This window comes from Alosa alosa, chromosome 12 (assembly GCF_017589495.1).
Source record: "Alosa alosa isolate M-15738 ecotype Scorff River chromosome 12, AALO_Geno_1.1, whole genome shotgun sequence".
NCBI classification, from domain to species: domain Eukaryota; kingdom Metazoa; phylum Chordata; class Actinopteri; order Clupeiformes; family Clupeidae; genus Alosa; species Alosa alosa.
This window is the reverse complement of record NC_063200.1, coordinates 2,561,503-2,574,086: the sequence shown is the minus strand read 5'-3', so window position 1 is coordinate 2,574,086 and position 12,584 is coordinate 2,561,503. Positions and strand designations below refer to the sequence as shown.

General features: G+C 45.4%; 1 protein-coding gene across 1 annotated transcript in view; it reads left to right on the top strand.

The window, feature by feature from the left end:
• gpsm1b (G protein signaling modulator 1b) overlaps positions 1-12,584 on the top strand; it is a 69,655-nt gene that overhangs the window by 24,141 nt on the left and 32,930 nt on the right. The window contains 3 exon segments of the mRNA XM_048258754.1: positions 2,508-2,631; positions 6,524-6,651; positions 7,046-7,189. Coding sequence (XP_048114711.1) covers positions 2,508-2,631; positions 6,524-6,651; positions 7,046-7,189 — 396 coding nt within the window.

Below are 12,584 nucleotides of genomic sequence, written 5' to 3'. Positions count from 1 at the left end.
CAACAAGGTCACTAAAACATAATATATTTTATACCTGTGTTGCAGCATGTAGGCTAATGTTAGCAGCATTATAATGACATTCTAATGTCTGAAAGGCTAATGATTAGCCTATCGGCTAGCTGAAAAGTTAAGTGTTTAAACTTTTACAGTGTTCTATTTGATGGTGTATTGGCCCTGACTAAATTTGTTTTATATATAAACCACAATCCTTGTTGATACAAGTACCAATGTTTGTCTAGAAAGTTTTTATTCACATTAAGATTTTCGACATAGGCAGTAAAAGACTCCGCCATTATTGTCAATAATTTTCTCTGAGAAAGTTTCAAACTATGATCATAACGGCCTTTCCACCAATCAGAGGCATCACTGTGGGATTGTTCAGGATTGTGGGTAATGAAGTACTTATCCAAGACATCGCGATTAAAAGACATTTATCTCAAAACAAGGTTAGTGCCCCTTGAATTTTCGCCCTCTATATGAGCATATACAATCACTTAGTATAGCAGTAGCTGGTTTAAAGTCTACCATGTATGGTTACGTTTTTATGGCTTATACCACAATTGTCAATGGAGAAATTGTATTGCATTCTTACTTCCAGAATCGGCTGTGGGCTGGACTGTGATGCTCTATGGCCATGTGACATTTGTTAGAGTGTGATGGAGGTGACTTGGTTTATAGTGTGATGGAGGTGACTTGGGTTGAGCTTTGCTCCTGTGGCTTGGAGAGTGTTTTTATCATTTTATTATTTCTTTTTGAGGACGACGTGTTGCCACTCAGGGTCCTGATTACGAGAGCGCTTCAGACGGACTCGTGCGGCGATGTGGCGTAGTTCCCTGCTGACTCCTGCATCATTAGCGATCAGGATGACGTCTGCCCGTCACTGGTTACAGTGAGCATGTGCAGCGGTCATTACCAGCCCCTAGCTGCCCTTAGGGAGATGCCACAGGACATGTCAGCGCTGCACACACACACTTACTGCACACACACTAGTCAAAGTCATTGTACACACACACACTTGCTGAAAATATACACACACACACACACACAAACAACTGCACACACACACACAAACACACACACACACTCCCCTCCTGTGTTAGTGTAATTCGGTGACTGTTCCCCCTGTGGGCTACAGCTGAGCAGAGTGCAGGAATGTTTGCTGTCAAAACACCGTCACACACACACAAATACACACACACTGTCACACACACACACCCTCACACGGCCGCTGGCTCAGGGATGTGCCGGATGAGGGCTGCATCAGGGCAAGATCTGAGTCCCACGCCAAGGTCAGCTAATATGTGTTTAATTCCTGTCCTGCCCATGCCACAGTCAGCTGATATGTGTTTACTTCCTGTCTCTCCCTGGCTGGTGAAGCTCAGTTGGAAGGTCAGGTGTTTTCCAGTCCACTGTCACAGCAGTGCATGAGCTCTCTCTCTCTCTCTCACATACACACACACACACACACTCTCTCTCTCTCTCTCTCACACACACTCTCTCTCACACACACAGCAGTGTATGGGCTGACAGTTGTAGCAGTGCCCTCTCTTTAGTCACTGGTCAGGTTAACCCATAGACTGTAAACAATATTAACCCTTTGAGTAAGTCTTATTAGACTGACACTGTACAGATGCAGAACTGTCAACTGCTCTAGAATCACTGGCACCTACGGCCTCTTGTTTTTTTTTGCCTAATTCAGTCCCATTCATAATAGTGGCCTGAGTGGCTCTGTGTACAAGTCCATTCCACTCAGAAAGTGATCTGTATCTCACCTCCTTTTTGAGCATGCATGTGTTGATTCCGTACTGTAGTCTGCCGGGAAGTAAACTAGTCAGCACTGATTACGTTCATGTTCAGCAAAGGAAGTAAACCAGTCAGCACTGATTACGTTCATGTTCAGTAAAGGAAGTAAACCAGTCAGCACTTCAGCACAGCAAAGGGTAAACCACGTTCATGTTCAGCAAAGAAGTAAACCAGTCAGCACTGATTACGTTCATGTTCAGTAAAGGAAGTAAACCAGTCAGCACTGATTACGTTCATGTTCAGTAAAGGAAGTAAACCAGTCAGCATTGATTACGTTCATGTTCAGTAAAGGAAGTAAACTACATTGAGTCTTTATTATTATGGTCATTTCGCTCCGCCTAGCTCCACTCATCCATCTGGAACCAATCCATTGAAGTGTTGCTTCAGAAGGCTGGGCCTTATCAAAAAATGCTTGCATATGATTGAATAAGCCACTTGTCCGTCATCTATTGACGTGCTACTTCAACCACTCACATCGAAGCCAACCCGTGACGCTAATAACAGACTCACAGTTGCTTCTACGTTTATGTCACATCTATGAAACTCCCGCCCTGCGTCCTGATTGGCTAAACCATAAAGTTGGTTGGAGAAATCACTCTCAATGGAAGAGGTCCCAGATGGATGTGAGTGAAGCTAGGCGGAGCTAAGCGGAACGACATTCATCTGGCTAGGGTCAGGTTAATTGAGTCAACCTCTCTCCCCAGAATGAACCTGTCTCTGGTCAAGGAGCTGGGGGACAGGGCCGCGCAGGGCCGCGCGTTCGGTAACCTCGGCAACACCCACTACCTGCTGGGGAACTTTGTGGAGGCCATCAAGTTCCATCGAGAGGTAAGAGGCTCTCCAGGGCACCTCTGGATTTTGTGTGTCACAGTCCTGTCTTTAGTTGTGCTTTAGAACTCTAATGTTGTATTAGTTGGGTTTTTTATTAAATTTCTGTTCCTGTGTTTTACGTAGTTCCTGTTAACTGTTTGCTATAGGCTAGGTGTGTTTATCTGCTGCTCATGGGTCTCTGTGTTCTTCCTGGTTCCTGTGTCTCTGTGTTCTTCCTGGTTCCTGTGTCTCTGTCTCAGCCACATTTACATGGACACTTTTAATACGATTAGAAACAGAATAACGGCTCAATCTGAATAAAGATTCTCATAAAAACACCTCAATCGGAATAAAAATGCCTGATTCGATTAGAATTTCAATCGGAATTCTTGGGTGTGGTACCACAGGGGAGCGGTTTAAATGCCCATCAATCCTCATGGTGCCGAACAGCTGTAATAGTTGGATGCAGGATAATATTACGCCATTGGAAAACACAAGTAGCTATATCAATGGTGGATTGGTTTAATGAGATGTCCAAGATTGCCTCTTATGAGAGGGTGTGCTATAGAATGATAGATAAGGAGGACGTCTATATGAAATGTGGGGGCCTTATTTAGATATAATACAGTAAGCTGGTGGTTTGTTTTTCTGTTTCTTTTTATGTCTTTTTTCCCCTTTTGTTTATGAGGATATTCTAACATTCAGTGATGTACAAATGTGTATCGTTACACACACAATTTTTTGTTATATACTGTATAGTGTATAGCTTTGTTAGTCAGTATCTTTGTTAGTCTGTAGCTTTGTTAGTCAGTATCTTTGTTAGTCTGTATCCTCCCTGTTCACTTGTGGATGTTCAGTGTTTGTCTTTGTCTCATTTGTGAAAAAACAATAAAAAGTGAATTAAAAAAAAAAAAAAAAAGAATTTCAATCGGAATGAAAGAAGTGGTGTAGTCCGTTCCTATTCCAATTGAACAGCATGTAGACGGTCAATCGGATTGCCTGCTGTATCTTCTCAAGGAAAAGTAGGCAACAACGGCTATCCCGATCAAAGATTCTAAAACGCCTGATCTGAATAGAACGTATCCCATGTAAACAGATGGCATGAATATTTCAATCAGAGTAGTTTAATCGGAATGACAAAAAATTATCCTACTGAGTCTGATGATTGGTTATTAGCCTAGTTATTGGCTAAATCCCATTCTCCCCGCTAATGTCTAAACCCTGAACCCTAGAAGACTTCAGACACCAAAAACATGTTGCCAAATATTTCTATTTCTGTTTCTGTTGTTTATTGAGGAGTTTTAAGCTTCCAGGATTCCCTTATGGTGAATTTTGAATAAATGCAGACATCTGGAAAGTCCTCAGAAAGTCAGAGAGCAAACCCTCATGCTCTCCACTATTTCCCAGTGGGGCAGCGCTAAGCCCGCATCAACATACCGGATGGCATATCAAAGTGTGTGAGTCCAGTGTGGAGCATGATGCTGGGCCACTGTCTGTTTGTGTTCATGTGACCGCGAGAGCAGCAGCCCTGTCTTTCTGCCTCCTCAGGGTGCCCTCTAGTGTGCCCTCTCTAGTGTGCCCTCTCTAGTGTGCCCTCTCTAGTGCCCTCTCTAGTGACCTCTCTAGTGTGCCCTCTCTAGTGCCCTCTCTAGTGCCCTCTCTAGTGTGCCCTCTCTAGTGCCCTCTCTAGTGTGCCCTCTAGTGTGCCCTCTAGTGCCCCCTCTCTAGTGCCCTCTCTAGTGTGCCCTCTCTAGTGCCCTCTCTAGTGTGCCCTCTAGTGCCATCTCTAGTGACCTCTCTAGTGTGCCCTCTCTAGTGTGCCCTCTCTAGTGTGCCCTCTCTAGTGCCCTCTCTTGTGCCCTCTGTGCCCTCTCTAGTGCCCTCTCTAGTGTGCCCTCTCTAGTGTGCCCTCTCTAGTGTCCTCTCTAGTGTGCCTCTCCTAGTGTGCCTCTCTGGTGTGCCTCTCTGGTGCCTCTCTCTGGTGTGCCTCTCTGGTGCCTCTCCAGTGTGCCCTCTGTGCCCTCTCTAGTGTGCCCTCTCTAGTGCCCTCTCTAGTGTGCCCTCTCTTGTGCCCTCTCTAGTGCCCTCTCTAGTGCCATCTCTAGTGACCTCTCTAGTGTGTCCTCTCTAGTGTGTCCTCTCTAGTGTGCCCTCTCTAGTGCCCTCTCTAGTGTGCCCTCTCTAGTGTGTGCCCTCTCTAGTGCCCTCTGGCCCTCTCTAGTGTGCCCTCTCTAGTGCCCTCTCTAGTGCCCTCTCTAGTGACCTCTCTAGTGCCCTCTCTAGTGCCCTCTCTAGTGTGCCCTCTCTAGTGACCCTCTCTAGTGCCATCTCTAGTGACCTCTCTAGTGTGTCCTCTCTAGTGCCCTCTCTGGTGCCTCTAGGTGTGTGCCTCTCTAGTGCCCTCTGGTGCCCTCTCTAGTGCCCTCTCTAGTGTGCCCTCTCTAGTGACCTCTCTAGTGCCCCTCTAGTGCCCTCTAGTGCCCCCTCTCTAGTGCCCTCTCTAGTGTGCCCTCTCTAGTGTGCCCTCTCTAGTGCCCTCTCTAGTGCCCTCTCTAGTGTCTGTGCCCTCTCTAGTGTGCCCTCTCTAGTGCCCTCTCTAGTGTGCCCTCTCTAGTGCCATCTCTCTAGTGACCTCTCTAGTGTGTCCTCTCTAGTGTGCCCTCTCTAGTGTGCCTCTCTAGTGCCCTCTCTAGTGTGCCCTCTCTAGTGTGCCCTCTCTAGTGCCCTCTCTGTGCCCTCTCTAGTGTGCCCTCTCTAGTGTGCCCTCTCTAGTGTCCTCTAGTGTGTCCTCTTTGTGTGCCCTCTCTAGTGCCCTCTGTGCCTCTCTGGTGTGTCTCTCTGGTGTGTGCCCTCTATTGCCCTCTCTAGTGTGCCTCTCTGGTGTGCCTCTCTGGTGCCCTCTCTGGTGCCCTCTCTGGTGCCCCTCTCTAGTGTGCCCTCTGGTGCCCTCTCAGGTGCTTTTCTCTGGTGGCCTCTCTAGTGTGCCCTCTCTAGTGTGCCCTCTCTAGTGCCCTCTCTAGTGCCATCTCTAGTGACCTCTCTAGTGTGTCCTCTCTAGTGTGCCCTCTCTAGTGCCCTCTCTAGTGTGCCCTCTCTAGAGTGCCCTCTCTAGTGTGCCCTCTCTAGTGTGTGCCCTCTCTGGTGTGCCTCTCTGATTTGCCTCTCTGGTGTGCCTCTAGTGACCTCTCCTAGTCTGGTGTCTCTCTGGTGTGCCCTCTCTCTGGTGCTCCCTCTCCTAGTGTGCCTCTCTGGTGTCTGCTTGCCCTCTCTAGTGTGCCCTCTCTAGTGCCCTCTCTAGTGTGCCCTCTCTAGTGCCCTCTCTAGTGCCCTTAGTGTCTCTCTCTAGTGACCTCTCTCTGAGTGTGCCTCTCTGGTGTGCCTCTCTGAGTGCCCTCTCTGGTGTGCCCCTAGTGCCCTCTAGTGCCCTCTCTGGTGTGCCCTCTCCTGGTGCCTCTCTGGTGTGCCCTCTCTGTGAGTGCCCTCTGAGTGTGTCCTCTCTAGTGTGCCCTCTCTAGTGCCCTCTCTAGTGCCCTCTCTAGTGCCCTCTCTAGTGTGCCCTCTCTAGTGCCCTCTCTGTGCCCTCTCTAGTGCCCTCTCTAGTGTGCCCTCTCTAGTGTGCCCTCTGTGCCCTCTTCAGTGTGCCCTCTCTAGTGCCCTCTGAGTGCTGAGCATGAGGAGATGTGAAATGCCATCATCAGATAGACTCAGCGCTGAGCATGAGGAGATGGACACACAGACCATAATACTTCTCTCCCTTCCCTTCCCTCTATCTCTCTTTTCTCTATTTTTCCTCTCCTTTCCTTTCCTCATGTTCTCTACCCTTTTTCCTCTTATCTTATACTCTCTCCCTCTGTCTCTCTCTCCATTCATCCTCTCTCTCTCTCTCTCTCTCTCTCTCTCTCTCTTTCAGCGGCTTTCCATTGCCAAAGAATTCGGTGACAAAGCGGCAGAGAGGCGAGCTTACAGTAACCTAGGCAACGCTCTGATTTTCCTCGGGCAGTTCAACACGGCCACAGAGTACTATAGGTAAAACCAGGAGTGTGCTGCCACCTAGAGGCCTCTGGGAGTACCTCTCCTCCTGTTCACACTCACCATCACTGTGTATTCACTGTGCATTTGCCTTTGTACTTATGCTGAAAAACATATTAAATTGTTTTGTCATCAAACAACGTTTTATTTGACCTTTCTATGCTCCTCTACGGCTTTATTGACACATCCTTCTTCCTCCCTCTCTCTCTCTCTCCCTCCCTCCTCTCTTTCTCTCTCTCTTCCTTCTCTCTATCTCCATCCCTCTCTCTCTTCTTCTCTCTCTGTCTCTCTCTCTCCCTCTCTCTCTGTATCGCCGGGTCCCTCTCTCCCTCCTCTCTCTCCCTCTCTCTCCCTCTCTCTCCCTCTCACCCTCCCTCTCTGTCTTTTCTCGGGCTTGTTGCAGCCTGTCTGCCAGCTGATGACCAAGGCAGGATGAGGCTCAGGCCTGCTACAGTCTGGGCAACACTTACACACTGCTACAGCAGTACGAGAGAGCCATCGACTACCACCTCAAACACCTCCTCATCGCCCAGGAGCTCAACGACAGGTGAGACCCTCACCTGGACACTCACCCCCCTCGCCACGTCCTCCATGTCCACCTGCTGAACTGCTCTCTCCACGTCCTCCACAATTTCGATGTTCTTATTTAGGATTTTACTAGAAGTACAAATGCTTTAGAAGGTTACTGAAAGTGTATCTAGATTGGGAATCCATGCTTAATATCGCCTTTATGAAATTAATTTCCCTAAAAGGGCTAGACCATAGACTGTATATATAGAACTGGACAGTGTGCCGTCTGTTAAGAGTGATGCGAGCGTTAGTCCAGAGCCCCCTGGTGGCTGGCTGCAGTACAATGTAAACTCCGCCCCATCCCCATGTATTTCAATGGCCAAGTAGCCCAACTTTCGGTGGCACTTTTCTCACCTAAAACTATTTTGTATCAACAACTTTTATTCAAAAATAGTTTTCAAAGATCTTCAATACACACAATTTTTTTCTTTTTCTCGCTGAAATTATTTTTTTAATGTTATATTAACAAAATCTAAAAAAAATCAATTTTATACCTATGATTGACAGCTGACTGGCTGCAGACGCGGCTTTGTCCATTATGTTTTCCAGGCTGCAGACACTACCGCCGTACGCTCACTTATTTTAGCGACACCTGATTTCGGACACATAATCTAACCTAAATAAGTGTTGCTGTCATTATCATTAGGCTATATCTTTTACCACAGTCTGACTAAATACATATTGATAGTCATACATTGTGTAGTTGTTTGTAAAGAGACATGTCGTTGTTAGTTGTTACAGATTCTTTGTGAAAAAAAGATATGTGCTGTTCTTTTCGTAGATGCTAAGTATATTAGCTCATAGCATCCTACATCATCCAGCTATTAGCCAGTTGATAGGTAAAGCAAAAAGGGCTCTGCTATATTGATCCGGGCGTCATAGTCCCCATAATTTACAGTCCTACTTGTTTCAAATGGTTTAACGTAACCAGTGATTGCCGCCATCGTCGTTGAAACTTCATTTTGAATACACTTTGTGTCACTGGAGAAAGCGCTTCGGTAAGATTTAAATTGCGTTAACTCTGCTTACTGCGGCAATAAACGCCACCCTAGCCTGCTAGGTCGGCTAACCTCGATATGCCCATTTATGGATCAGCCCGACAAATAACTTACTTGTGTTTTAGTGAACACATTATTGGACCATAGTTAACGGAGGTAGGATTATCGTTAAGGTATCGTTGTTACCCTGCGATTGCACTGCTGGAGAAGCATTTTGCATTGGTATGATTTGATCAGGTATTCAGCATAGACGTGCCCCATTTCAAAATATACGTCTAAATTGAAAACTGTGACAACTCATTGATAGGCTCTCTCAATATGTCTGTAATCGTATGCCTCTACCACAGGCTTGCTAGTCTTTCACCAGAGAGGGTGCTCCATTATAAATAAAAAAAATTTAATGCTGCAGCCTTCATGTGTCAGCTGTAAAAAATGAGAACATGGACCTACTACATCAGGATACTCTGTAAACATTTTACACATGATCAGGAAGCTTCTTTTGCTGTTCAGTGTGTGATGTGTTTAAAGTGGTACTACGTTTAAAAGCATTTTTATTCTTTATTTCAAGTGCAAAAGAAAATACACCACATTATGATGATGATGGTTATGGTTACCCTTAACAAATACAAAACAATATAATACTTAAAACAGGGATCAATCAATAGCCTAATAAAATAAATAAACCAGGGAAAGCAATAATAATAAATAATGTGCCCATTCAATCAATAATATCAAAAACATGGTAGACTTCGCGACAAGAGAATATCAATAAGCCAAAATGTAAAATTAATCAACAGCCTATAATGAAAGTAAACAGTACTACTGCATACAAACCATAATGTACCAGAAGAAGCCAAGACAAAAACTATCACCAAGAGCGAGAAGAGCACTTATGACTCATTCCACAACATGGAACCACTGAGGAAAAGAGTCTTGATTTGACCTGGCATTTAGGGCCGAAATGTCAAGAGAGAACGCCAGTGGTTGAGAGATGTATATCTTGATCATTGAATTAAATAACAAGGAACGAATCCAGTCAGTGTCCTATAGTAGAAGTAGAGATTTTAAATTTAATTCTGGCTACTGTAGGAGCCAATGGAGAAAATAACTAGGAGAGAGTTACGATGTATACCTTTAGCTGATTGAGAGCCAGTCATGAAGTTACAGCATTCTGAATGATATATCACACAAAAAGAAATAAAAAAAAAAATATTCAATATTGATTTAGCATCAACAAATAATTATTATTTTAGTAACTGCCTACATCTTTGTGAAGCTACAGTTACATGGTCACTACAATGGCTCTCTGACTCTAAATACCAAGGCAGTTAAATGGACCGTGGTATGGTATAGTCTACGCGGATACACAGGACTGCTGCTGTAAACCCATTTAAAAAGTATAACTAATTTAGCATACCCATTTAAATAGTGGCAAGGATACGTGTATTTAATAACATTTGGGGTTGCTCACAGTATACCCACCACTACAACTAACTAACTAGACTACACCACTGGTTGTCGGCACATTGTACTAAGGAATTTGTGTGAGTTCAGGGGTATACAGAAAGTTGTGTTTGGGTGACATCACAAAGAAAAATAGAAACAAAGGATGTGTACAGACTCAAGTATGAATGATGTCACATTAACAGAAGGTTCAGAGTAAAGGCAGACTCTTTTCTTGGTGCCACGGAAGTTATTGTCATGTGTTTTCAGGTTCCAGGAAGCTGTGCCATGTCCATAAGGGGCTTCATGCTGGATCCAGTGACGGGTGGGGTGATGACAACAGGGAGATGGATGTCAGGACTTGAGAAAGGGGGAGGAGACAAGCACCAGACCACCTAGCCAAACCACTTCACGAGGCACTCCTCGATTGCAGACCAATGGGATCATGGAGACCACCTTGCCGCCACCCTCCAGTACATTCAGCCATCACCATATCTTACCTGCAAAAGGAAAGTTACAATAAAGTTAGTCAGACAATTTTACAACATTAAGGAAGCATCTAATCAGGCACTCAACACCACTAGTAATACCCAATTAATTAAATATGTGTGCACAAACTTTACAGCCTACCTAATGTTAACTACACATTTAAATATGCGGTGTGAATGTTAATCATACCAGTTTCTGAAAAACAACGTCGCATGACTGATCATGGACGCGTGATGACAAACTGGTCTTTCAAATGTTCACCGGTTATCCCTGGAAGTGACTTGTCTTGGTGGCTTAATGGCATGCTTAATTTATCGATCATTCACTTTCATGTCTACAACCACCTAATTTTACCGCATCTATTTTTACAGTTCATAAAGTACCGCACTCAGCCATCACAGAAGTAGCTTCCTAACAGGTGTTCGTCGTTAACGCGAAAAATGCAACGCTGGCAAACTGGCTAGTAGAAAGTTGCTACTAACATGACGTGTTGATGAGGTCCATGCTTCAATACGTTAACGCAATCCTTGCGCTGTTTATCACATCACACCGCTGCTTTATCACATCATATCCTGCACTGACTGTCTAGGGTGTTACAATCCTCGCTGCACGGTCAATGGTTACCCATGTTGAGACAGCATACATTAAGATTGAGATATTTGAAAACAGCAACAACCACAAAACCAAGTATCTTCATGCATCGACTGTTACGGAGCCGTGCTAATCTTCACTTCAACGACTAACTTAGCCTCCCGTTAACGGTAACGCTAATGTAGCTGCTAATGCACCAATTGCTGTCCGTATTTCTGTTGTTAGCTCATTAGTATTCCCTCATACCAACACCAGTCTATAATCAACATAATAAGCTCTCTTAGACGTATTTAAGAACACCAATAGACAAAAAAAACTTTTCAATTGATACGTTAACACTTACCTTTAGACAAGAACAAACCGATTGTTGCTTGTAATTGCTTAGCTAACTCATAGTCAGTAAATTCATCCAGCCAGCTAGCCTTCTGGCGCCAGCCCACTCAAGTGCTAGAAAGGAGGAAGGGGTTGGTTTCACTTGACAAGGGGCGTGCGGTTTAACTGCTGGAGTGGCAACTGAGTGGCGCAAGCCTGACCGCGACCTCTTCATCACATGTTTCAGAACTTTTGTCATGCAAAGAGTCACATCTCAAATTGGCTCCAAATTTTCCAAGATGGCGCCGGCGGTTTAATTCCATAGAACACTGTAAATGGAGTAATAATTGTCCAAGTTCTATGCTAAAAGGTACAAGGTGTTAAGGAAGTTTATTGGTCACGGTTATACATTGAAGTAAGAAATGCAGTGAAATTATGTCTGGTGTCAGCCTATTTTGTGCAAAGTTGGGGTAAAAAGCAGTAGAAGTGGGGTTTAGTAGATTAAGGGCAAGGGCTGCATAAAAAGGTGGGGAGGATTGGGATTATGTGGGGCACCAACAAGGAGCACCCAAGAGCAACAGGCAAGGAAAAACCCCTTACCAAGTGAAGAAACTGGGCAGATCCACGGCTCGAGGGGCTAACCCAACTGCCAGGGTCTTGTGTGTGTTGGGGGATGATAGAGATGGGATAGTGTGTGCTGCATGGGGAGAGGGCAGTGCAATATGTGTGTTGGAGAAGCTCTCATGAGACAATGTATGTATTGGGGGTAGGATCACTATTGCAAGCAGAGTACTGTGGCACTTGGTGTGAGTGATGACAGTGAAGATGTGTGTGTGGGCGGGAGGGGAGTGGAGCAGACTGTGTGTGTGTGTGTGTGTGTGTGTAGTGGGTAGGTGGGGCAGTGTGCTGTAAGTATGTAGAGGATGTGTTGAGAAGATCCTGAAGACAATGCCAGGTATGGGGGCAGTGTGCAGCAAGTATGTAGAGGAGGCTTACTGTAGCAAGCAGTGTGCTGTATGTATGTGAAGTGATGACAGTGATGATGTAAGTGTGTGTGTTGGGGGGCAGGGACTTACCATTGCAAGCAGAGCACTGTATGTAATGTAAGGGTGAGTGATGACAGTGGAAGATGTGTGTGTGTGTAAGGGAGGGGAGTGGACAGTGACTGTGTGTGTGTGTGGTGGGTAGGTGGGGCAGGCTGGGGCATGTAGAGGATGTGGTGTTGAGAAGATCCTGAAGACAATGTGTATGGGGGGGGGGCAGTGTGCAAGGCGTAGAGGAGGCTTACTGTAGCAAGCAGTGTGCCAGGCGTATGAAGTACACAGTGATGATGTAAGTGTGTGTGTTAAAGAGGGACTACTTCATTGTGCAGAGTACTGCATGTAATGTATGTGAGTGTTGATGACAGTGAAGATGTGTGTGTGGGCTGAGGGTGGAGCAAGTGACTGTGTGTGTGTGTGTGTGTAGTGTGTGGGTAGGTGGGGCATGGCGCGTAGAGGATGTGTGTTGGAGAATATCCTGAAGACAATGTGTTGTGTG